The 26,614-nt window shown below is 37.8% G+C and overlaps 1 protein-coding gene across 1 annotated transcript in view; it reads right to left on the bottom strand.

Moving 5' to 3' along the window:
* The window catches only part of LOC140235257 (cGMP-dependent 3',5'-cyclic phosphodiesterase-like), a 254,211-nt gene that overhangs the window by 186,710 nt on the left and 40,887 nt on the right, over positions 1 to 26,614 (bottom strand). The window contains 2 exon segments of the mRNA XM_072315290.1: positions 17,828 to 17,937; positions 21,193 to 21,296. Coding sequence (XP_072171391.1) covers positions 17,828 to 17,937; positions 21,193 to 21,296 — 214 coding nt within the window.

Below are 26,614 nucleotides of genomic sequence, written 5' to 3'. Positions count from 1 at the left end.
ATGGACAATAAATGTAATTCACTTCAATTCAAAATTTGGCCAAGTTGTAGTCTAGCAAGCCCACAAACTACAAAGGTGTAGTAATGTGCCTCAAATGATATATAGGCCACAGTAACAACATGGGGATTATGAGGAGTACAGTATCTCAATTCACTGACATTGAGTTTCCAGCACTCCAGCACACGTGCCGATCAGCAAACAATGCACAGCAAGTGTAAAAGTCAAACATTCTCTCATGTAAATGTCAATGGTGCCTGCCATTGCTTATTTGTCTCCCTCTCTTGTCCACCGACTGCACAATCCGTGCACTCTGCAGCGTTTCTGGGCCACTGCAATTACGACAATTCTGCGAAAATACCCAAGCTGATTATTGGTGGTATCATGCAGAAGCGAAAGGAGAACAGGACTCAAAAAGCAAATTCATGTAAATCGCTGACATGAAAGTTGATTGAACCACTACTCACCATATGTTGCACTTTATCAGGGATGGATAATTTTTTGCAATTTATATCTTTGTTTGTGGCATTGTCCTGTTTGGTTGTTGCAAGTCTTTTTTTTTTCATCAGATATATCTGATTGTCTGTCAAAGATAAGAGTTCTTTGTTATCTTGCTACCTCACTGGGTAAATGACCTCATGGCTTTTTCAAACACGGGGTCCCACATATATGACAACGGGGGTGGGGGTTCACTGCAACAAAATACATGAATACATTGCCTAATAGATGGTAGTTTTCCATCACATGTACACATGTGTATTATATGCTATTAGTGATTCATATGATTTTTGGAGCATAGAACAGAGGTGAATGTACTCTTCAGCAAGATTCTACCAAATTGTGTACATCCTTGGACAAAAGTTTTTTGTTTATTGTTTAAAATCTATTCTGTCCCTCTTGAGCCAGATGGGCAAATAGTTGACCAAAACCGAGTGTAAGCTTCATGTTTTTGTCTGATGCTTTAAAAAAATGCTTTAAAAAAATCCCCCACACACATCTGAAACATGCACACATTATATGCAAGCTAATGAAAAAAAATATATATATAATGAGTTTCAAATATCCATTAATGTCATATGGCTGTACCAGCCTGTCAAACAACACAGGCTTTTACTGATATAATACACTATTTAATTTCTCCTAATCATACTGCATGCTCTTGTTTTATTTAATTTGCTTATATAACTTTTAATGCCATCATCCCTTTGAAAATTGTGTAATGAATATTTGTTTTTTACCTTGGAGAATGAAATAAAGTCAAGTTAATAACAATTACCAGCAATGGTGAATTACCATAATGGCATAGCATTCAGGGACAGCGACGCTAACGCTGTAGACTGCACTCGGTAGAAAAGACGAACATTTTTCACGGGAGATGTTATCATTATTAATTTCATTATTGCTTGCAAGGTGCCTTGTCTGTTTCACACAGTGGCTATCAAGGCTTCCCATTTACAACCATCTCCGGGCGTTTTCAATGCATGGTTACTACTGCTATCACTTAGCTCAATGAAATCAAGCAACCACGTATGACGGAGGTCTCCTGTGTTTCTCAATTATTATTTCCACAAGATTAATGACATCATTACATGGAAATGTTATTAACATTCTATGTAAGGGATATAACAATATATCGCTTCATAATTTCATTATATTATTATATTGTCACTGCAATTTATATTCAGTTATGTATCCACAATGTGTCAATATTCAGCTATGTATGCACTACAGCCTGTATGTGTCATGTTGTTCAAATATCTTCTTATCTATAATTTTCTTTGTGTTCCAATGCAGAAATAAAACAACAAAACAATGCTAAGCAAACCAAACCAAACCGTCAAACAAATCCATGTACTTTATGCCTTGTCTTTCTCTGTGTGTGTGGTAATTATTTTATCAAGTTTTCTTGTCAGCATCCATTTTCCTGTGTCTTTTCTTCTCAATGTTGATATCAGAATAATATTTCATTCTCTACTGTTATGATAATTTTGTTGTCATGTGTTTAGAATGTGAATAACAATCATTCTTTTTAACATCATCATTACCAGTTGCAGCAATAGAAATGAGAGAACTCTGTCCTTGTCAGGGCTATTTTCAGGATATGAATTTGTAAGGTAACAAATGGCAAAAAAATTACCTCTTCCGTTTATTCTTTTCTCTCTCTCTTTTTTTTTTTTTCTGGGGTTGCTATGAAATTGCACTGGAGTCATTAAATGCAATGAATTGGATAAAATCTTTGATTGTTGCAACTTTGCAACATGTGAAATCTAATGTGGGAAACATGCAACATCTTGACAAGATTCAAAGGAGAGACCCCGTTCACACCAAAGCTCTCATTCACCCCACTCCATGAGGGCAACTAAGAATGAGGCAGCTGTCACCGAGTGATCCCCTATCTGATTGAGACATTGCGAGGGACCCTCGGGGGGACGGTGAATGACTTCAGAGACTTGGCAAACCCCTCGATGCATTCACAGGTACCCTGACATGACATTTTTTTTTCCCGACTCGAGCACATTCATAGACCCTCAGTAAAGTGTTCAGGAAAAGATGATCAGGAGAATATCAACACATAAAAACTTATAGGTATTAACTAAAGTGCTGTTCATGTTTTAGCAGTACAAAGCACGTCTGCGTCTTCACAAATGCATTCCCTTTATTGCAGTTACAAGAGACACTACACAAAAAACCCAAAACTGCTCAGATTTTGATCCTAGGGATAAAAGGGGAAACAATACTAAAGATTTCCAGTGAATTTATTCTAACAAAAATTAAAAATTACGACCATCATTCTTCATATAAAAAGAGACTGTGTTCTGGAGTAACATGGGCTTAATTTCTCATATCTCTTTTGATAAAACTCCGATGTGTATAACCACAAGATTGCAGAAATAATGCTGGGAGACGATTGCAGCAAGCAAATTTTGGTGACGTTTGCAAAAGGAATACACAACCTTTAAGTCATAGTACACTCAGGTAATGTGAAAAAAGGTCACTCATGATACATATTATGGACATTAGTACAATTAGCATGTACACTGTTTACGAGTGCCTGGTTCTTTTGACTTAACTCTTGAGGTTGTAATTCTTTATGTGCACCATTCTGACTACTTTGTACAGACCTGTCTTGAAAGTGTGCATAATGGAAAATCTTACCTGTTTTCTACCACTAGAGGGCGCCAAGTTAAAAGTTTGCAGATACTAGGAATGATTCTTTCTATGAAAGAAATAGGCGCATGTCTATTTCTCGGCAAACATTATTTTGTTGAAACTACAACTGTATGTTTTGTTTCTATGTAAACGAATGGTGTGCTAATTTCTGTCAGATGTCAAACTGAAATTTCATCAAGTTTTTAGGCACAATGTTTTCATATCTTGCAAAGACAACAGATGCAATCAACAAAACATAATTATTCTCCACAAATATAATCAACTGTTGACTAGATCATTCCAAATGTTTCTGAACATCCACAGTTGTCACAATTACCGCCACTTTAAATGCCATCAAAGCAAAAATGATGATATGATTCTAATGGCTTTAAATTTGACACTCCAGTGTTTAGGGCAATTGAAACTAAGTGCATCCATGAGAGGGGCCAATATTTGCTCTGCAAATATAACGATCAGAGTTCACGCAAATATATCACTCGACTGAAAGGGAAATCAAGATTCCAATCGTTTTGTGCCATTGGGTAATGTGTGCTAAAGAGTACTTTATTGATTGGCATTGTTGTTTACAAGGGATGAATATTGCATAGGCCACATTGCCACAGATAACAATTTTAGAGCTGCTTGTTACATTGTGGTGGAAAGATTTTTGCAAGGAAAAATAAGCTTCGCACAGAAATATCACATTTGCTATAAAAATGATTTCTATCTAGTGTTCTGATGCCTGTCCATTTAAACCACACACAAACTGTGCAGCAACTACAGGCACCACAAGCATTATTACACTAGATCACAACATGGTGGTGTTCTTTCTTTTTTCATTGCTGTGTGAATGGCGAGCTCACTCATCAAGGTTTGGCATGTCACAGTATTTGCATAAGAGTGTATTCACAGTCACAGGGAATCAGCAAGAGAAATAATCTCTCCTTCTCACAAATGTATTAAGATTTGGCAGGGATTGACCACAAGAATCAACAGACCAAACCAAAGTAGACTGTGTAATTATTCGTAAAATGTAAGGATCCTGAAATGTCCACACATTATGAATAAAGACAGGAGCTAGTTAATTGTCAAGACCCCACACTGTGATTTCTTCCTATCAATTAATACACATTCAATTTTACCTATTGATTTTACTTCTTTCTTTTATTACAGTACTTCCAATTTAAAACTGTTATCCATTTGTTATTCTCCATACTTAAACATCATTCCCAGCGACATAAGTTTGCTTTTGTGCAGGTTCCATCATATTTTTCTAGCTTTCATCTGCTTTGATCACATACTGACAACCTGCATTTTGTTTCATTTACTTTCATTATATCATAATTTTCTTAGTGCCAAACAAGTGAAGTATATGAAGATATCAATAGGTCTACTAATTTGGGGACATGAATTTGTACTTTATTGTCATGAAATTTCATCATAACTGAGTTCATTATAATGGGAACGGACTGTAATTATGGTTACATATTTCTTTCCCTCTTAACCCCTTGAGGACAGGCTGATTTTCCTACAACCATAGACTCCTAACCGAGTATACTCGGGACTCACCCTCAACAGGTTAATGGATTATCATGACGGGAGCATGCTTCTTCCATTGTTACAAATATTTTGAGGTTTTGACCCCGTTTACAGTGCGGGGCTGGGCCTAGCCGCGGCCAAGCCCCGCAATTTTGTCCGTTTACACTGCCGGGCTCGGCCGTGCTTTTAATTCAGACCTTTCAATGTTTTGTCGTAGTGGTGCTCTGCCTGTAAACAAACGTAGTCTGGTTTTCAGACCCTTTGCCAACTGGATTCCGTGGCGTGGCCTTTGCCGAAAGAAAAATCCTTTGCAGGACAAAACCATCTTAAACTATACTAGTTTTAGACGTTGAGGGGGTTAATATCCTGAATAGCGAAATAGTACGGGCAGAGGGTTTGGGAGCCAGACTAAAATTGGCCGCCCATTTGGCCCAGTTTGCATTTATACTGAGAAAAGGCCGGGCTCGGCACCACCTCCAGAGCGTGGCCAAATGCGCGGCCAATTTTGGCCCCGCATTTGGCCTTTTGCGTGTTTATACTGAAATGAAGGCGAGCTCAGCTATGGCCGAACCACGGCCGAGCCTCGCACTGTAAACGGGGTCTTTGTGATATGTGAGGAACAGTGCACTGAATTGAGTTGACTCGATGCTTAGCTAAATTTTGACATCTGTGAAAAAAAAAAAGATAAAACTCAAATTTACTACACTTCAATGGCAAACTCTCCCTAAAAGTGAATGAATAAGTGAATGAAAGGATGAATAGAAAGTATAAAAGATGACAGTTTGTGAGGATGAGAAAATACACACTTGATAGAATAAGCCCAATAATCTTTCAAAGAGGGATTTAGCTGCATGTGACTTAACTCTTTATGTGCCACGTTCGCACGCCTGACTCAGTCGACCACGTGCCAGCTTCGCATATTCTGCTGAAATGCACAAACCCGCCCAAACCGATCGATAAATCGCCAAATGTCACAGTACAATGAAAGCATTTGTCTCGATTACGTTCCTCTCACACATAGATCGCATCTTATGTAATGACTGACCAGCAAAAAGTGTTCCCTACTGGAAGAACATGTGAATTCTAAGTCTCGGTCACTGTTTTGTGTGCAAAAGTCATGCATTTACAGCAATGTAGCTACTGGTCATTTGAGAGCAGAACAATCATAGATTTGTCACACAATTTACATCAAAGCAAGGCTTGGCATTTTCTCTACAACTTCGCTCACTACATGTCGAAGTTTTAACAGAAATGAATAGAAGTTACATTGATTTAAAAAGCAGAATGTTTTCTCAAAGCATAACTGCTTTGGTGTCTAAGAATAATGTGGCACACAGGGGGTTTCCACCATGGCACATAAAGAGTTAAGGCGGGATTAACAGTGGGGTACAAAAGGGATTAAATCTGAGACACCCTGCAAGGTGCTTGGTGGGTACATCAATAGAGCACCTTTCACGATGCGGCTTTAGTGGACAACCTTGATACGATTTTCTTAAACCTTGGTGTAGCCGTGTAGACTGAGTCGGGGGAGAGAAAGTGGAAAACTGGAACTTAATCCTGCACACTGAGACAGTTAATATATCAATCCCTGAATTATTATGCACACTCAAACTAATGCAGACTTGTTTGTTTTTTGGTTTTTTTCAAAATTCTACAATACACGAGGATGGGGCAGGAATGATAAATACTGAATACGCCGTATTACACAAGTGTATTTTATGGGGGTTCTTATGTTTGCAAATTTCATGAGTCGGGTGTTGTTGTTGTTGTTGTTTCATTTTCCATCTGGATAGCCCATATTCAGCTGCAATAGCTGTTCTTCCATGGGGTCCAGTTGGGTGTGAGATGGGACTGCTTCAGTGACTGATGAGTCGGGTGCTTTTTGTGAAATTAACGACACACAAAAAATATGAACTCTTATCCTGACACGAATAATGTGTACACTTGCATAAATTCGTTTATCAAATGCTGTACTACGTGATTGTGAATTCAACCAAAATTTAACCAATTTTGCAAAATTGTTGGGAAATCCCGATTCAAGGATAATTAGTCTCAGTAAATATAAAGCTTATACATTACATGAAACACACGGTATTTGTTGTTTTAAGCTTAGCATATTGCATACTCATATACCATAGGAGTGTGGAGAAGTAATCATGAACAAACCCAAAAAAAAAATAAATAAATAAATAAAAAAATTTAAGAGAGTATCAAAACAGAAATTCAAAACAGAATGACACCCACAAGTCCATGCATCTATTACATTGTTACACAATCACAGTCTATTCATACTTTGGGAAAAAAAACAAAAAAAAAAATGCTACAAATCGAGAAACAGAGAATTTTAATAGAAACAACTCTGCAGAGACCTTTGCACAGATGCATGAGATTTAGGCGTGTACACAAACGTGTGGATGCAAGAAAAACTTGCTATATTCTTCTCCCCCTTATCTATATGCAGTGGGCCCTGCCATGATTTACAAGTAAACTCACGTCTCCGTGGAAACATAATCCAAGTACCTCGGCTCAGACATTTTAGCTCTTGATCTGAGATGCATCTCTTTTTTTCTCTCTCAATCTCTCCCTCCAAATCTCTTCATCTCTCACTCTAAATATCTTTCTCTTTCGACATCCACAAAATATATCAATATCGGCTGCCTTCTCCTCTTAAACTCCCTCTCTCTCTCTCTCTCTAGCCTAAATACATATGTGTATTATATCTTTATATATCATATATCTTTCTATTATATACTATATATCTTTCTTCACACAGCTTTCTTTCATTATACAAATTATTGCAATTTGATAGCAAATCTACGTTACTGCCTCTTTCTTTCTTCCTTTATATATCTCCCCCTTTTTCTTTGTATCTCTCTTTATATACTAGTATATGTATCTCTTTCTCTTTATCGCTCTCATGAAATCTATGTGCTTCTACATTTTTGTCTGTCTGTCTGTCTCTCTGTATATATATATATATATATCATATATTATATATATATATATATATATATATATATCTTTATTATACATTTATATCTCTCTTTTACTAGTAAATTTACCTCTCTCATCGGTCTCATCAATATGTTTCTGCATCTCTCTCTATCTCTCTCTCTCTCTCATATATCTCTGTTTCTTTATAAACTAATACATATATCTCTTCTCTCTTCATAGCTCTCATCAAAACTGTGTTTTTCTGCCTTGTTAGTATCTTAATTATCATCAAGATGGAGAACGGACATAAAGATGATATTTACAAGAAGCAGATGCTGCCAAAATAGAAAATCTTACAACAGTATTTGGGTGTACTCTCTTTTCCAGTCAGATCAAGATTCCCCTACATAATATATGAACAGAGATTATGATAATGATGATAGTAACGACAATAACAATTCAATAATATCAATAACAAAAATAACAATCATCATCACAATCATAATCATCATAGTAAGACAAAATAGAACTAGACTCGGAATTTGTCAAGACTGACAAATTAGGTGATCCGATTTTTTTTAGACCAATGATTCGAGTTTTCACCTGAGATTAGGGACATTGGTCGTGTGATGTTTGGATTCTCATTTTGAAAAAGGAGTCAGACCTGCCATCTTGGGTACCGAATTCCGTATACACTATCAAAGATGCAGAATGAAATATATTTGACCTTTGACCCCACTTTGCACCCCTAAGATGGCATCTGAGCAAAAAGTGGTTATTTTGTGAAATGATTCTTGTAACATGGTCTTTGCGTGTGCAAAATATGGGAAAGATAAGACATGTATTCACCAAGATACAGGATGAAACATTTATGACCTTTGACCCTAATTTACATACCCAAGATGGTGTCTGATCAAGTAGTTGTTATTTCATGAAATAATGTACGTAACATTAACTAAACATGTGCAAAATATTTGGTTGATAGGGGCTATTTTTCTTGAGTTATTGCAAAGAAAATTGGAAAAAGAAAGAAATATGAAAATACATGGAAGATAACCATTAATTTCAACCACGTTTTTGGACGTGATCCCGACACCATATGAAAAACAAAGGGAACACGTACGATAGCGCAAAGTCTCAACTACAACATATTAAAATCTGGGAGAAATTCACCGAAGGGTAAGTGAGCTAGTGCTCGATAAAGAAAATCATGTCAATTTTCACATCTAGAAAAATTCCTTCCCATAGAGATAACACGTCATAACGAAGATAAAGAAAGAAGTACATATGACCTTTGACCCCGATCTGCACAGACAAGATAGGATCTGAGCAAAAAGTGGTTATTTTGTGAAATGATCCTTGTAACACGGTCTTTACTTGTGCAAAATATGGGGAAGATAGAACATGTATTCACCAAGATACAGGATGAAACATTTATGACCTTTGACCCTAATTTACATACCCAAGATGGTGTCTGATCAAGTAGTTGTTATTTCATGAAATAATGTACGTAACATTAACCAAACATGTGCAAAATATTTGGTTGATAGGGGCTATTTTTCTTGAGTTATTGCAAAGAAAATTGGAAAAAGAAAGAAATATGAAAATACATGGAAGATAACCATTAATTTCAACCACGTTTTTGGACGTGATCCCGACACCATATGAAAAACAAAGGGAACACGTACGATAGCGCAAAGTCTCAACTACAACATATTAAAATCTGGGAGAAATTCACCGAAGGGTAAGTGAGCTAGTGCTCGATAAAGACAATCATGTCAATTTTCACATCTAGAAAAATTCCTTCCCATAGAGATAACACGTCATAACGAAGATAAAGAAAGAAGTACATATGACCTTTGACCCCGATCTGCACAGACAAGATAGGATCTGAGCAAAAAGTGGTTATTTTGTGAAATGATCCTTGTAACACGGTCTTTACTTGTGCAAAATATGGGGAAGATAGAACATGTATTCACCAAGATACAGGATGAAACATTTATGACCTTTGACCCTAATTTACATACCCAAGATGGCGTCTGATGAAGTAGTTTTTATTTTATGAAATAATGTACGTGACATGAACTAAACATGTGCAAAATATGGTGGTGATAGAGTATGTTTTTCTTGAGTTATTGCACAGAAAGTTGGAAAAAGAAAGAAATATGAAAATACATCGAAGATAGGCTTTGATTTCAACCAAGTTTTTGGACGTGATCCAGATACCGTATGAAAAAATGAAGGGCACACTTACGATAGCTCAAAGTCTCAGCTACAACATATTAAAATCTTAGAGAAATTCACCACAGCATAAGTGAGCTAATGCTCGAAAAAGATAGTCATGTCAATTTTCATTTCCAGAAAAACTGCACTCTCATTAAGATAACACGTAAACTGGTCAAATTTGACAAGATTACTTTCAATCCAATATTACGAGGTGATGCTGTCATCTAATCAAAATGTTGTTACATATTAATGAAAGAGCATTTAGTAAGCTACAAGATACTGAAATCTGAATGAAAATGGGCAAAGGATAAGTGAGATACGCTCGAGTGAACTTGTAATTTGATGACGTCATTTTGAAAATTTACTCTTTTTATTTTATTAAGAAATTTGATATCTTTTAATCATTTTACCAGCATCGCCAACCCATGAAATGACATGTACAGCTCATCAGCTTTCAGAATATGTAAAGAAAATGGGGGGTCACCGTCCATCCTGACGAGTAAAATTGGATTTAAAATTGGCGGTTTTTTGGCATTGTTGCACTGTATATCGCCATTGACGCGCGCGCGGAATTTCAACTTTGACGGGCCCGTATGACGTCATATTGAGTCAGATTGACTTGAAACTTGGTAGACATATTCCCTGACATTTCAGGCAGGCGATAAGTGTGAAAAAATGGGAAATTTCTATTGCATATGAGCTGTGCGTGCGTATATGCGCGCGTGCGTACGCGTCCGTAAAATTTTTTCAATTTTTCAAAAAATGCTTTAAATGGTCTGAAACGTGTGCAAAAAAATTTTGAGCTCGATTTGAGCATACAAATATTTCAACGCGCGCGTACGCGCACGTTTTAGGGTATAGATAAATTTTGAGAATGTGAGTAGAATGCGCTTGACTTGAAATATATGTGACGTAAATTTCATTGAAAAATTCCATTCCATTAATGAGATATGATTGAGAATGTGTTTTCATATAATGACGTCATAGTGACGTCACGGTCGACTGATCACTTTGATTTTAGTTCGATTGCCGTCTTTGGGAGACGATACATATATGGTATAAGTTTGAAATTGATAGGATGAGGACTTTCTGAGCTAATCGATGCACAACTTTTGGGGAGAAATAAGAAAAAGAAGAAGAAAGAATCCGTACAAAAACAGAAGGTGATCCGAGAGGATACTCGGATCACCTAACAAGAGGAAAAAGATGTAGATTTCATGTTAGGTTTGCAATTTTTTCTAACATTTCCTGCCAAGACGAAAATATAACATTAAATAACATACTTATAACATTACATCCTCTTTCCATATTTCATGGACTCTCTGTTCAGCCCTTTTCTGACTCTTATCCCCACATACACAAATAAGATTCCATATTCTATTCATACTCCATCAAAAATCGCCAGTGGCAAGTCGTCTCGGAAAACAACTCTCTCTACAGATGAAAATTGCAAGGACATTTCTAACACTTTCTCTCTCTCTCTCTTCAAAAAAAAAAAAAAGGAAAAAAAAAAAACCCTGAGCATTGTTCTATTTCATGCCTTTTAAAGCTTGAGACTGTATTAAGGTTGGATCACAATAAGTGACATTTCTTATCAGATCATGTTACAGCAATTTGAAGCTCAGCAGTGGGTGTTGAGACCTAGCACAAGGCCAAAACCATTTACGGATGCAGAATTAGATGTACCCCTACCCTCAGAGAAGCCCCTAATGCAGTTATCTGAACGTTTCCAGGGAGCAGAACAAACGTGATTTGACATCCACAGTGGGCAGGACTGCATAAAGTAGAAATGGCATTCTTGACGGAAGGTTTTTAAAACGATGATATCCGGAGCTGTATAACGATCTTTCACCTTGTTTTCTGTGAACGTCGTCCAAAACACATTGCACTGTATCAGAGTGCTTGTAGTTTGCTTTTAGGCATTACCTTTATGCTATAGCACTGTCTGCCAAATAGAGTTTATGAATATTGTATGACACACAAGGTTTCTGTCAGCTAGTCATACAGAAAAAAAAAAAACCCTCCTGTGGCAATTTCCAGAATGATTACATAATATCTGAGCAGGAAGAGTCTGCATAAGACCCTCATTGAAGTTTCAACAACTTTTGTGTCTACGCTGGGTATTCCTGTCATCAACACTGTTATGAAAAATACAATTTCTTGGCATTCCAGGTGGAGAAAGTGGTGTTGAGCAGAGTTAAAAGGACTGTACAGTACTGGTTGAGGTGAGGATTCAGCTTGTAAGGTTTTGCAAGATATTTAGAAACCACTCTATGAAATGTTAAAGAGCATACAATTCTAAGGGGAATCAAAAGTTTATTTGATGAAAATCAGTTTTGAAATGACTGAGATATCTAAAAACAAGGGTAAGACAAAGAGATCCTAATAAAAGTTGTGGCCTGTCAATTTTATTAGGATCGCTTTTTTGGATATCTCAGCCATTTCAAGGCCAATTTTCATCAAACAAACGTTGAATCCTTCTTGAAATTACATGTTCCTTCATATTTTACACAAGATTTCTCATTATCTCACCAAAAAATATCATAAAAAATACATGAATCCCCACCTCAACCAGTACTGTACAGTCCCTTTAGTGTCTGTATGGTAAAATCCTTTATATTAATTTTGCCATATCAGTACATTGTGTGAGTTCAGTGGTATTGGTATCATGGTACATGCTAAGTGGACAAAGTGTAATTTGAAAACATAAATTTCTCAGTGCATCTATTTATCCATCTATCATTCTGTGCTCACAGGTTAGAGAATGAATCAGAGAAGCCATCAAACAAAATAATTGCATTAGATTTAAACCCACCTAGTCCCAGAAACCATATTCCTGTGCCATGGTGTGTATCTTTTACAAATTTTGCTATTCATTTATTTGTGTGTGCGTGGTTGCTTATGTGTGTATTTAATAAGGTGCAACAGACTCCTTCACTTGAGCCTTCTTGTTTACTGACAATCTTTTTTTTTTTTTCTTGCGGCTGAATTTTCACAAGCATCTTAATTGCTACATGAGTATTGTAAAACCTACTCTAATACAGGAAAGACAGATTAAATGAGCAAAGTTCCTATATCGCTCTCAAAGTCACATTGTGATGTCACTTTGTAATCATGAACTATACAAGCTTATTAGATTTAATCATTCCATCTATTAAATCTTTCATTCGATATGAAATACCCAGTGGTATTCAGATTTGGTAATTTAATGATAATAAGGTAATTGCTGCAGCAAAATTGTCACACAGTTCAATGGGCAGAGGGAAAAAAAAAATTAATAAATAATAAATAAAATGAAATTGAGTGAAGATGCATCTGCACGTTCAAATGAGAACTCCACTCCATGACTAAATGCCCTCTAATCCAGTTGTTTAACTCACACCAACATTCTGACTTAAAGTCTCCAAAGAACTTACACATGACTGACCCAATTTCCATATCGAGACAGATTTTTTTAAAAAAAGGTATAAAACTATGCTGCTAGTTTGATAATAGATACATACATCTCACAAAACCAGCCTGTAGGAGACACTGTCTAGTTTCCATGACAACAAGATGGGGGCATCACCAAACGTCGCCTGTATATTCTAAAATGATACAAACTTTCAACCAGCCACTGATAATAAAAACCACTGAAACAGAAGGGTGGTCAGGAGAGTTACGGGGGATTTCCCTGAAATCCGTGCGAGGGAGATTCCCTTCCCCTCTTGTGAATCTCAAAGACGCCACTTAATCTTCTCACATAAGTTCAGCTTTTTTCAGGATAATCTTCAAGACTTCTCTATCTGTATGGTTCATCTACCCTCACACTACAATCCAATTTTCTCTGTCTTCATCAGTCTTGTTTAAACCCATTGCTTCCGAAAATCTGGTGGATCCCATATAACGGCGACACAGATGTCAGAATCCAGCAGAGAATGGTTTAACCAGACAGATCATGAAAAATCATCTCTGGAGATCTTGTTGCGATGACGGAAAAGGTCAAGGTAGGTACGTGACTACACACGAACTGACCACTGGCCATTATACAGTGAAATAATCGAGCTGACCGTTGACCATTACCAAATGAGAGCAGTCCTCCTGGCGTGCTAGCATTCTCAGCTGTGATGTTAAAGGGATGGTAAAGTTTCGGTTGAGAAGGAGCTTAAGGTTCGCAACATTTTTTTAATGATGACTTTTAGTGATAGTGAGAAACCTCATAAATATGAAAAGTGAAAGAGCACATGATTCTGAGAGGAATTCAGAGTTTATTTGATGGAAATTGATTTTGAGTTGGCTGAGATATCCAGAACAAAGTGACCCTTATAAAAGGTGACACCCACCTTCACTTAGAATCCCTTTACTTTGTTTTTTGGATATCTCAGCCATTTCAAAACCGATTTTCATCAAATAAACTTTAAATTCTTCTAGATTTGTATGCTCTTTCTCTTTTCATAAAGTGGTTTCTTAGTATCTCGCAAAAAGCTAAGCACTCTTCAAATTCCATTATTTGCTGGGTTAGTTCCTTGAGTCAGACCAGCAGTTGACGCAGCAGTTCAGATTCATGATTGATCTTGCAGAATGAAATTCATCTCAGTGATATTAAAGCAGTTAGACTGATGATTTTTCTTTTTTCTCTTTTTTTTTTTTGGGGGGGGGGTGGAGTCTGATCTACACAAGGTATCATATGCCAGGTACACTAAGGTAGCTAGAGTAGTTACAATGTAGACAAATTTAATGATTCTATGTCAACAAAATAAGACTCTACATGTTATAACAAATGGAATGAAAAAGTGAAGATTTATTAAAGGCACAACTACATTGGATGAACAAATTCAAGCATTTCTCTAATTGCTTTACCACTGGAAGTTGCTTCATATTTATCCATACATTATACAAATGTCAAAAATAAATGCAAGAAAATAGTCACAAACTTTCCTGTTTTGAATGGAAATTTGAAGGGAAGAAATAGGGCTTTGCTGGTTATGGTTGCTATCTTTTCTTCTTTTTTTTTTTTTGCAAAAGAGCGACTTTTACATTTTTGAATGTATATATACAAACCAACAGGGGATATGTGAGGTGATCACATACACACACACACACACACACACACACAAGTGCACCCACACACAAGGTATTTACATGTATCCTACGTAATGCAGAAATAGGCATATAGATTTGTTTTATCGTACTGCTTCCCTTATCTTCTCTGTGTGTGTCCTTAAACCATTCATCGGGCAGCCATCATGCGAACATTCCCCTTTAAGTCTAATGCAGTATGATGGCATCAAAGGAATAGTCCATACTTTTCCCCCACTTTGGATTCAATGCCAGCCTCTCCGCATCAGTAGAAAATCATTCTGAAAGGCCGATCAGAGCCGCGAGTCGACTGTAAAACCCCGGCATTACCAGGGCATCCACGAACATTTCCTGTCAATCCAGCCCACGTACCATGAATTATGGATGACTGCGAGATCGCCACGGAGACAAGAGCCATTCAGGGATGAGCGAATGCTCTTCCCCAATAATCTGCAGCGGCTTTTTTTTTTTTCTCTCCCCCAGATTCACTCGGCTAGCACTATCGCAAGGATGCCGTCGGATCTTAGTTCGCGAATTCCTCTGTATTTGTCTCCTAATGCAAACATTTCCCCCTTCTTGGCCATGCACATATTTTCTCCCTTCTTTTGTTTTTTACAAGCCGAGATGAAACGAGATTTTTGGATGCAGAATCTGCTTTCCTCTAGGAGCCAGAAACACTTAGCAGACAGCTACCCATTTTACCATCCTTCTAAGGGGCAAAGAGAATGATATTCACCACGAAGTCAATGACACATGCATTACACGTATACGCTGATATCAAGTTGACTGAACAGGCACATGTGTATTGTTTCTTGTGCTGTATTGCCAGATAAAACCACAAGGCCGTTCACTCTACAGACATCAAGGCCATCCTCTCATACAGCTAAAAACTAATTAGGCAACGCGCTTCATGTGCCCAGGCATTTAGCTTCACTTGGCGAGTTTTCTCATCAACATTTGATAGTGATCCCTCCAAGCTTGACCTAGTTGTAAAGTTAGCAAGCAAACTCAGGTGTAGCAATGTGCCTCAGTCCAACAGGAAAGCCATGGCAACACAACAGGGATTAGATGGGATTAGAGGGGATTGGCTAATCTCTATTCATTGACCATTAGTCTCTGGACTTCCATGCCAATCAGAAAAGAAAGCACTCCAGTATGCATGCCTATCAGTGAACGAAACAGAGCAAGGCTTAAAACATGGTAGGAAGATTCTCAACTTTATAGATGTGAAAGATAATTGGTTCTGGCACCCAACATGATTCTGGTGAAGGCTTGAATTAACAATGATAAAGAACAAACAAACAAACAAACAAACAAAACATGAGAAGAGAATGGGAGTCAGACAGCATAATTGGAAATTTTTAGATGCATGAATATCACTCCATTTCACTCAGATATTGTTTTAATGCTCCATATTAACACTGTGGTGAGTCTTTCCCCTCAATTTCTTTCAGCGACCACAGCCAAATCTCTCTGTCATCGGAATGCTTTCACTTTCCATCTATGATGGCTGCTCTGCTGGAGGCATTGTTGAAAATGGAGCAAAAACTTTTTTTTGTGATTCGGATTATTTCTTGTCTCCGTTTTTGGCCAGGAGCAAGGGAATCTGCCATTTCCTCAAAAGCATTTTCTACATTTTGTGACATTGCATACCACAAGACTATCGGAACGACTTAAGAGTATGGGGGATGGAGGGGGGGGGGGGGGTCTGATATTATCTCATGCAAGATGAAAGTTGATGTAACTCCTTCAAAAATTCTTTTTATGTTTACAGTTTTGTCAAAATTATGTTTAACTTTAAAATAAAAATAAGCTGGGGTCATGAATTCACAGTCAAAGCATACATGCATTCTGGAGGGGGAAAAAAGAGCTTTTGAAGAGTCTTTTTGCCACTTTCTACTGCTCCAGACTTCAGTTACCTTGGGATAAACTACCTCCTATTGGTGGGTTAATGTCACATGACTGCTATGATCTGATCAGTGTCAATGTATCATGTGAGCTGTGATAAAGCCATTCATGAACCATTGCGACCCAACATTGCTCAAGGCCTCCCGGCTCTGCCCATTTTGTCAAAAACCTGGGCTGCTTCTTATAGAGAAGTCTAAAGAGTTTATGGCCCATTCCCCCTTGTTGATGCTAGCAAAGCCCTTGGTCCTCCCAGGAGCAAAAGACTTTGTCAGCACTACAGTGAGGGTTGAGAATTACTTACAGGAGGAAAGGGGATCTTCTGCTAAGATTAGTAGAGCAGTTTGTAATACATAAACAGTAATATTTTAGTGTTTGTTGCCCTTCTTGTACAATAGGAGCATAGAGAAATCTTCTTCCTGATTGCACCACAATAATCTTAAGACTGCCACTACTTGTAGCTAGCAGAAGCTGAAAGTCTTGAAAGCTAGATGACAGTGGAAGGATGGACAGAACTGGAGGGAGAAGTTTGTGGAGTGGAGTTGAGAGACAGAGAGCAGGAAAATGACTACTTATAGATTTCTTCAAAATTTGTCTCATTTAATATTTAATATCAAATGAGACAGGAAATATTTGGCATCATCAATGGTTAAAGACCCGTTAGTGTTGGGATTCATGGCTGGCCAAATTCATTCGCTGCCCACAAGGGTACATTCGAAAACAACGAATAGCACCATCCAGCAAAAAATTTGCATCAAAGCATACGCTCATAGCAACGGTCGATTCCAGTTAAGTTTTTTCGGCTGTGTGAGTACTTACACATAGATCAGTATTAAAGCTATGCACATTTTGTTCTTGAGATTCTCGCTTCTCCAATATATATAATATCCAAACTGAGCCAGCTTTCCCTCTCCATGGATCCCCATGCTACTGGGCCTTTAAGGTCAAGGTGAGGAGTGAACACACCCCCCGTGGAGATGAGTTGTCCTTGTTTTGAAGTACGAGGGCACCATCCTACCTCTCCTGTTGTCCCTGAGGGGGAGCGTCTCGCCCTCTAGAAGGCCACAGATGGGGTCATCCTCTGATATCGACTGCACAACGTCCCCTCTCCTTCGCTCCAGACAGGACCTGGTGAGATATAAAGGAGAGATTTAACATTAAAGGGAATGGTACAGTTTCGGTTGAGAAGGGGCTTCAGGTTTCCAACGTATTTTGATGATGATGATGATGATGATGATGATGATGATGATGATGATGATGATGATGATGATGATGATGATGATCCTAATAAAAGGTGAGATTGCTTTGTTTCACTCTGGTTTTCGGATATCTCAGCCATTTCCAAACTGACTTTCATCAAATAAAGTTTGAATTCCTCTTAAAATGGTATGCTCTTTGACATTTCATAAAGTGGTTTCTAAATATCTCGCAAAAAGTTTTATGCTGACTCCTCACCTCAACCAATACTATCCCTTTAAACACTGAACTCATTGAAGATGAGCTCTTATTGCTGTAACACACATATTCCACACAGACACCTGCCCCAGTACACTCCGGAGTGATTTTTAAGGGGTTAAGCAGAGTGACAATGAATATTCATATTTCGACATGTCGGACATACTGCAGATGTGACATTTGCCCAGAGCTATTCTTCTTCATTTGCAAATATGACCAATAATCATGAGTTGCTTTAAAGTTTGTGTGGTGATGGGAATGAGAAAGAGAGGTTTATGGTAACACCATGGTATGTAGTCCTTGAGAGGACTGTTGTTTGGTGAAAGAAGAGCCTAGAAAGAGGAGAGTGGAGTCTAAGGGAAGTGACATAGGAAGAGTAGAGGAAGGCTAAGAGCGACAGTCGAAGGGCAGCGAGGAGCTGAAGTTGAGGTTGCACTAATGGAGAGGGGAGAATAGGAGACAGGGACAGTTGCAAGGAAGAATAGAGTGAGAATCAGGTAAAGGGTTTAGAAGTCGGTGCGAGGAGGAAAAAGATGAACCAAAAAAGAGGAAGGAGAGGGGGAGGAGAAAGTTGGAAGATGATGGAGATGAGAGAGTGAACTAATAAAGATGTGAAATAGCGAATAATCTATCACAAAAATGAAGTGAGAGAAAAAAAAAACATGGAGTCGGTGAGCAATCAACAACTCAATCTCTCCCTCTCTCTCTCTTCATCTCTCACTCCTAAGCTATGATTTCGTTTCCATATCTGCTGTCGTTTTTACCATCATAAGGTGATTGAAATACACGTAACATAATTATGTCAATAATAGTTGTATTTTGATCTCCCTCATTTTATTTCTCTCTGTCTCTCTCTATTTCTCCTTGGACTCCTTGATATCTAGCCCTCAGCTGAGCTACATGTTTCAGTCTACTAGATGTCATCATGTGATGGTATATGTAGTGCTTAAAAGGTATATCTATATTCTGTCTTACCAGTTCATACAGAACATTGAAAAATGAAATGGCAGAAGAAATATAGCCCCATCAAATACAACTTCATCATGCATGTGAATCAAAACATACAATAGAACAGACATATAAAGAGAGAGAAATACTAAGTAGGTGAATAGATAGACAGACAAACAGACAGTTAAATATAGATAAATAATAGATAATAGACAGATAAATAGATAGAAAGATAGATAGATTGACAGATAGATATAAAGATAGATACATAGATAGAAAGGTAGATAGATAGATAGATAGATAGACAGGTAGATAGATAGATAGATAGATAGATAGATAGATAGATAGATAGACAGATAGATAGACAGATAGATAGATAGATGGATAGATAGATAGATAGATAGACAGATAGATAGATAGACAGATAGATAGACAGGTACAGTTGTAGATAGATAGATAGATAGATAGATAGATAGATAGATAGATAGATAGATAAATAGATAGATAGATAGATAGATAAAAAGGTAGACAGATAGATAGATACTTGACACAGGTATGAATAGTATGACAATTCTGTAATGACTGAAATCTATTGATATGAATTTGACATTGAGCCTAATGGTAGCATTGATGGTCATTCATATTTCAAGTAATTCTGGCAAGTACTAATCACTGCCAATCCATTGACATTTAACGGAGTGGGCTTCGTTGGGAGATGACTTTAAAGGCAGATCATCATATCACACATAATAGTGTATTACATGACAACTGTGGTGCACAAGGACTGCTTCGAAGATTTTCCTCGAGTTTGATATCTGCCAAGAGTGTTTTGAGTTGTTTGCTTCGTTTCATATTACCTGGCCATGTTGTTTGACCTGTAATGGTCATCATGAGATATTAAGTGTGTAATGGTAGTGACATGTGGGTAGTTAATGGTAATCAGTATTAACTCTTTATGTGCCACGACATAAACCCCCTGTGTGCCACATTATTCTGAGACAACAACCTAGTCATGCTTTGAGAAAACATTCTGTTTTGCAATCTATGTAATCTGTATGGATTTCTGTTAAGTTGGACATGCAGTGAGCAAAGTTGTAGAGAAAATGCAAAGCTTTGCTTTGATGTAAATTGTATGACAAATCGCTGATTGTTTTTTTCTTTCAAATGACCAGTAGCTACATGACTGTAAAGGCAGGACTTTTGCACACGTAACAATGACAGAAACTTAGAATATACAGGCAAATCCAATTATAGGGAACACCACCTGATAGTCAATCTCTATATACAATGCAAGCTAATATGTGAGACGAACGGAAGTGCGAGAAAAGCTTCTATTGTACTGCAGCATTTGGCGATTTATCGATCGGCTAGGACTGGTTTGTGGGTTTGAGCGGAATATGCGAAGTTGGCACGCCGTTGACCGAGTCGGACGTGCGAACGTGGCACATAAAGAGTTAAGATCACCGAAGAGCAAATCCTTGGTCTGTAGGACAATATTATCTTCCTCCTGTGGGAACTTTTTATTTTTCCTATTATCACCATTTTAATATGTTTTTCAATATCATTACTAGCATTATTTTTACAATTATTATCATCATCATTGTCTTATTTATCATCATAATCATTAATGTTTCAAAGTTTTGCTATTCGTATCATTATCATTATTATTATCAATGTTATTCCAATCATCGTCATAATTGTTGTTTGTGCGCTTAGAAGCACCTGTATAAAGCACAATATGAATGTAATTACTAGTAGTAGTAGTAGTAGTAGTAGTAGTAGTAGTAGTAGTAGTAGTAGTAGTAGTATCCCTATAATCATCATTATCACTATAATTATTACAATCATTAGTGCAGTTATTATTGCTATCATTATCATTATCTTAACCCCATTTCCTGGATTGAAGAACAATCATGTAGGTGTCTGTTACACCACATCAGCAGGGCCAGGACAGCCTGCCTCTACTCTACCAACTCTCACCCAGTGATTCCTGTCCCGGGGACGCTGTGCACTGCTCCGGCCAGGCCATCTGCACTGGTCAGCTCCCCTGGCTCACTCCGCAGTAGATATAGGACAATGTCCGTCTGGGGTCAAAGGTCGGGAAGGACAAAGACAATAAGAAAGATTAATAGGTCATGCATGACAACATTAAGATAGAAGGAAAATTCATATAATTTGAGAACACAGGTATCAATAATCTCTTTTTACACTATCCTCCTTCATTATCACACTGGTCTTTAGTAGCTTTGCAAACAAAAGTTTTTAGTTTTGTTCAACTGTGGCTCACCCATTACAATTTGCTTGTGTGAAAATGCAAGGAAGTTCCTTTTTTATTCTAGAGCGATACAGGAAATGCTTCCACAGGATTGGAATTAATTCAATATTTGATTTTAACAATCATCAAATTTTGAATTGAGGTTAATAGTGACAGAATGTTTTTTATGAACCTCCCTTTAAATAATCAATGCATGTAAACAATTATAATGATATTAACAACAGCATACATACATTGCAAACACAAACATGACAAAAATATCTTCTATCCATTGAATGGTATCCATTTTGCCACACTTCTTTGGCACACATACGACGAGTGCAGAACAGACAAGCGATAGCACCATACAAAGTAAATGCAATTCATGTTCTCCTCAGCTGACATAATCATAATGGCAGTGTAAGATGGGGGGGGGGGGCATCTCCCCGCTGTCTTGTGGAATTCAAGGCGCTTCACAATGAATACTGCAGCACAGAATTACAAAGCTCTTAAAAATACAATAGAGTAAAAGTGTCAGTCATGGCAAATTCCTTTCCATAAAGACTGAGCTCGTAACAAGTAGATAATGTGGAAACAGTAAGTTCTTCTTTATATTTGCAACAATATCTATTTATCTCCTACTCTCTCTTTCTCTCTCTCTTTCACTTTCCTCATCCTTCCACTTTTCCTTCTCTCTTTCTCCATCGGGACAATCTCCATTCTTTATTAATATCCCCGAAGCTCCACAGCATTGCATCCTGAGAACATTATCGATTTGACAAAAAAGCGTGGCATTGAAGTTTGCCTGGTGGCGAAACCGATAACATTCACAGCCACACAATGCCATTCACGCGGCGCGATGTTCGCCATGAGGCCCGCCAAGCTGAATGCCGCGCTCGCATTATGGACGCCACGTGTGTGTCGCTATTCAGCTTAACAACGTAAAAGCAATCAGCCATGAGCGAAAAAATGCCAGGAGCATACTGTGGGTAATCTGTGATTTATTTCTCCGTCAACTGTCTTGCATGCAATCTTCTCCTTTTCCTTCGTCTCTTTTTTACCTCTTTGCGACTCCTTAATAGCATGGATCAATTCTGTTGCCATGGAAACATGGAATGTGTTTTGCAGCCAAATGAGTCAGGTTAAGGAGAGCGTTTGATGATATAGTCAAAGCTGCTTAGCATAGTAAAGTAGAAAGAGAGGCCAGGCCTGCAGTATGTGTACCGTTTGGATGTACAAATTAGTTTATACACATGTGGGACTATCGTACAAAATTTAGTACCGAGTAAGTTTTAGACATTACATAAACTGTACAGTGCAAAAGCATACTGAATTGAATTGATTTACAATACCCATAACATTACTTATGCAGCCATATTTTATATTTCTACTGTATATCTTTCTTTAGATAAATTGGATATGCCCACACAAAAAACAACAACAACCTTCCAGACCAAGACTCTGCCAGTGACATCATCTATCAATCATTGCTAAAGTACTAGCATGACTAACAAAAAGCAAAGAGAAACTTTTTTTTTTCTTAGGATGAATTTTTCAAGAAAATTTCACATGCCCAGAACATTCTTAATACTGCCGTGATACTGCTGCAAGAACATTGTATGCATTCTCAAAATAAAAACTGGAAAAACACCTTACTTCTTTAGTTTTGCTTAATGTATGATATAACTGAAATGTATGAACAATTCAATGTCACAGTATACTTCCATTTTTGAGGTACCAGTACTTGGTTGTTTGTATCTCTGCTTTAGATGTCATTACTCCATGAGCTGCGACAATTTGTAATGCACCAATCTTGTGAAAGAGGCAGAGAGGTAGAAACATTCTACTTTATCAACTGTTCAGACCAATGCAATCAAACACACAACCAGAGCATCTCTTAGGAATCGTTCTGAGCAGAGAACCTATCCACTTTATTACCTGCCCATCCTAGGGAACAACCACTGAGGCCACACTTACTAATACTCTGTTGCCATAGAAACCAAAGAGGAGACAGACAGCATGTCCACCACAGAACTCCCACTGCACATCAGCACAATGGTACGCCTCCATTAAAAAGGTTTTACAGTTCTACTTTTTCTTTGAAAGCCTTTCCATCTTCTGTAGTTGTTTTTTTTTTCTTTTCCTTTTTATTAGGGATGGAAAAAGGAGGAGGTGGAGGGATACTTTCAATGTCAAAACGTATAGCAAGCCTCGCTATCATTTCAGTATTACGTACAAGGAAAAGCAAGGACCATCAAGCTGTATCACGTATGCAACCAACCTTTTTTTTTTTTTTTTGCTCACTTCCAAACTGTTCCCATCCATGCAGGATGCACCATAACTTTACCATCGGTTTGGAATAGGCAAAATTTTGTTCTTCCAATTACAGGGCTTGGATAAAAGGCAAAATGAGAAGTAACATCAGCTTTGCAAGGAAATTATAAGTATTTGATAAAGGACAGAGATGAGGAAGTGATAGGATGTTGGTCATGATTGTACTATGAGAGCGAAAGATAGGTGAAGGTATAGAATAGGATAGCAGCCACTTTCACAGACAGTGACCTTCAGGACTGACAGAAGAAACGAGACAGAGGAAGAGTCAGATCAAAGAGATAGTGTGACATGGAACGAGAAGACAGAAAAAGAATGAGAATGAAAAGGAGAGAAAGCATGATGGTGGAACAAAAATAACAAGATAGAGAAGAAGGGAATAAATAAGAACAAGCAAAAGAATGTGGGTATAGAAAAAGAAGATGACGTTAAGTGATAAAAAGGAAATGAAGGAGAAAGAGAAAGAAGGTGCAAAGAAAACAGTAAAAGATCAAATAAACATAAGAGTTTGTATAGTACCTTTAATCAATCTACTCAATAATGGCAAGGATGTTACTTTGTGTGAGGCCATTTTTTTCAAAAAAAAAACAAAAAACGCTTTGGCGCTATTGAAAAAGAAATGCGTAATCACCCAACGCCTAGCATACACTCTACCCTTTAATCCCTTCCTACGTCAAAATTACACTACCTCTGCTATTTCATAGAATTTTCCCCAGTGTGTCTGTCCAATTATCTCCCTCTCGCCGATCGCTTCTTCAAAATCATTGCTCAACTCCGCCAGCGCCTTAATCTGCTGAGCACGGCCGCGACGGAGATCGCACGGACCAGGAAATTGTCTCTTGAGAGGGCTGCGCTGGGAAGAAGTGTGAAACAAACAAGGGTGCGGAGGAAGACCCAAGGTCACATGACACGCTGGACCAGATTTCAACATTCGAGGGAACCTTCACTGATATTTTGTGGGGAATTATCAAATGCCCCCACACACAAACACTCACATAAAAATCACTCTCTCTTCTAGCACAAACACACATACACACTAACAGACACACTCGGGAACTGAATGTCATTCTAACATCCTTTATTGGAATATATTCTGGCATGATGGAATTTTTTGCCCATAATACAAAGACAAATATATATCAAAATTGCTCTTTTAGAATATATGAAAAACTAAAGACTAACCATGTTGACCAATTTTACTTAATTTGAATCAGAACTGTACAATTGGGTCATGTGACTTTTTGTTGGTGTTGTGATGCATGATCACATATGTACATATCTTGTTATCTACTCAAGATGTGGAATTTAAGAATCACACAATGAGGTGTAAGCACAGCATTGTACAGTGTAAGCTTACACCTTTACGTTTTCAATTTGGCTTGTTCATACCATACTTGCTTATTGTTTTGGATGCAATTTGCACCATACAATATATAGGCACATATACAAAACTTTTAAGCAGCTAAATGTATCCTAATATGTGTGATGCAAAGCCTACTTTTTTGTTATGCCAAACTTCCCACCCTACAAAAATCCTTTTAGAACCAAATCTCAGATTACAGGGTCTGGCTGAACATAACTAGTGCATACACGTACATGAATAGTTAAAGGTTGTTTGCTTTGTTTAACATTAAAACATCTGCTTGTGATATAATCTGTACCACAGCATGCACTACAGTGTTGTGTGGAAAACTATAGCTAAAACATAATCAAATCTTTGGACATACCCGTAGGCCTACATATTGATTACTATGTCATTGCAGCAAGTCAAGATCTGCTCAGCTGAAATTGTATTTTTCAAAAGCTACGATCACATGATTTGTGGATGGTAATTTGGTAAAGAATGCATGTCTGCTTTGTTACCAAGAGGCCTGGGTTTGAGTCTGACAGCTGAGCAATCTATTGTGTTGTCATGCCAACCCCTCCATGAAGGGCAAAACACTCTGTCCCGTGATGAGATTGTAAACTATAGGTCCCATCTGTGAGAGACACATAGCAAACACTAAAAAGAGATCCCACATCAATTCTTTGAGAAGAGTGGGGTGTAAAGTTGGTGAAATGGTCTGACCTACACACAACTTGAAAAACAGACATGAGTGAAACGTCCCCTCGTTGTTTGTCCCTGGTGAATATCAACGCTCAGCAAATGGTATACACCCTGCACATTGAATGTGCTATATTTGAATGAATGAATGAATGAATGAATGAATGAATGAATGAATGAATGAATGAATGAATGGATGAATGAATGATGGATGGATGGATGGATGAATGAATGAATGAATGAATGAAAGGAAAAATGAATGAATGAACGGATGAATCAATCAATAAATGAATGTATGGATGGATGAATGGTGTGATGAATGGATGTATGAATACATGAATGCATTCATATCTAATAACATGGAATTTCTATACATTTCAATGCTACAGGATTTTAGAAACGTTTGTAACCTCTTGAGGACTTTGCACTCCACATCTGAGAGAACAGATGAGCAACTCATTTGTGCAGATGTGGTAAAGGCATAAATATAACTTATGGCTATTCACGAGAACACAAGGTCTGAACTGTTTCCATACTGGACAAAGCAGCTGGTGACTGGAATTGGTGAGGTTCGTAATAGGCCGGTTTACTAATGTATGCACAGATCTTTAATTTTGCACACGGGCGCAACCTCGGGCAAACAAAGGATGCGAGCCTGCAACGTCGGCTGCTACAGCCGTCCCCATCACGTCCCCACATGTAGACTTACGTGTATGTTGTGTACATGTGTGCGATGCATCAACTTCGACTTTACCTCCTGGCATTTCGTATGG

Source organism: Diadema setosum, chromosome 11 (assembly GCF_964275005.1).
Source record: "Diadema setosum chromosome 11, eeDiaSeto1, whole genome shotgun sequence".
NCBI lineage: Eukaryota > Metazoa > Echinodermata > Echinoidea > Diadematoida > Diadematidae > Diadema > Diadema setosum.
This window is presented reverse-complemented; position numbering and strand designations above follow the sequence as displayed.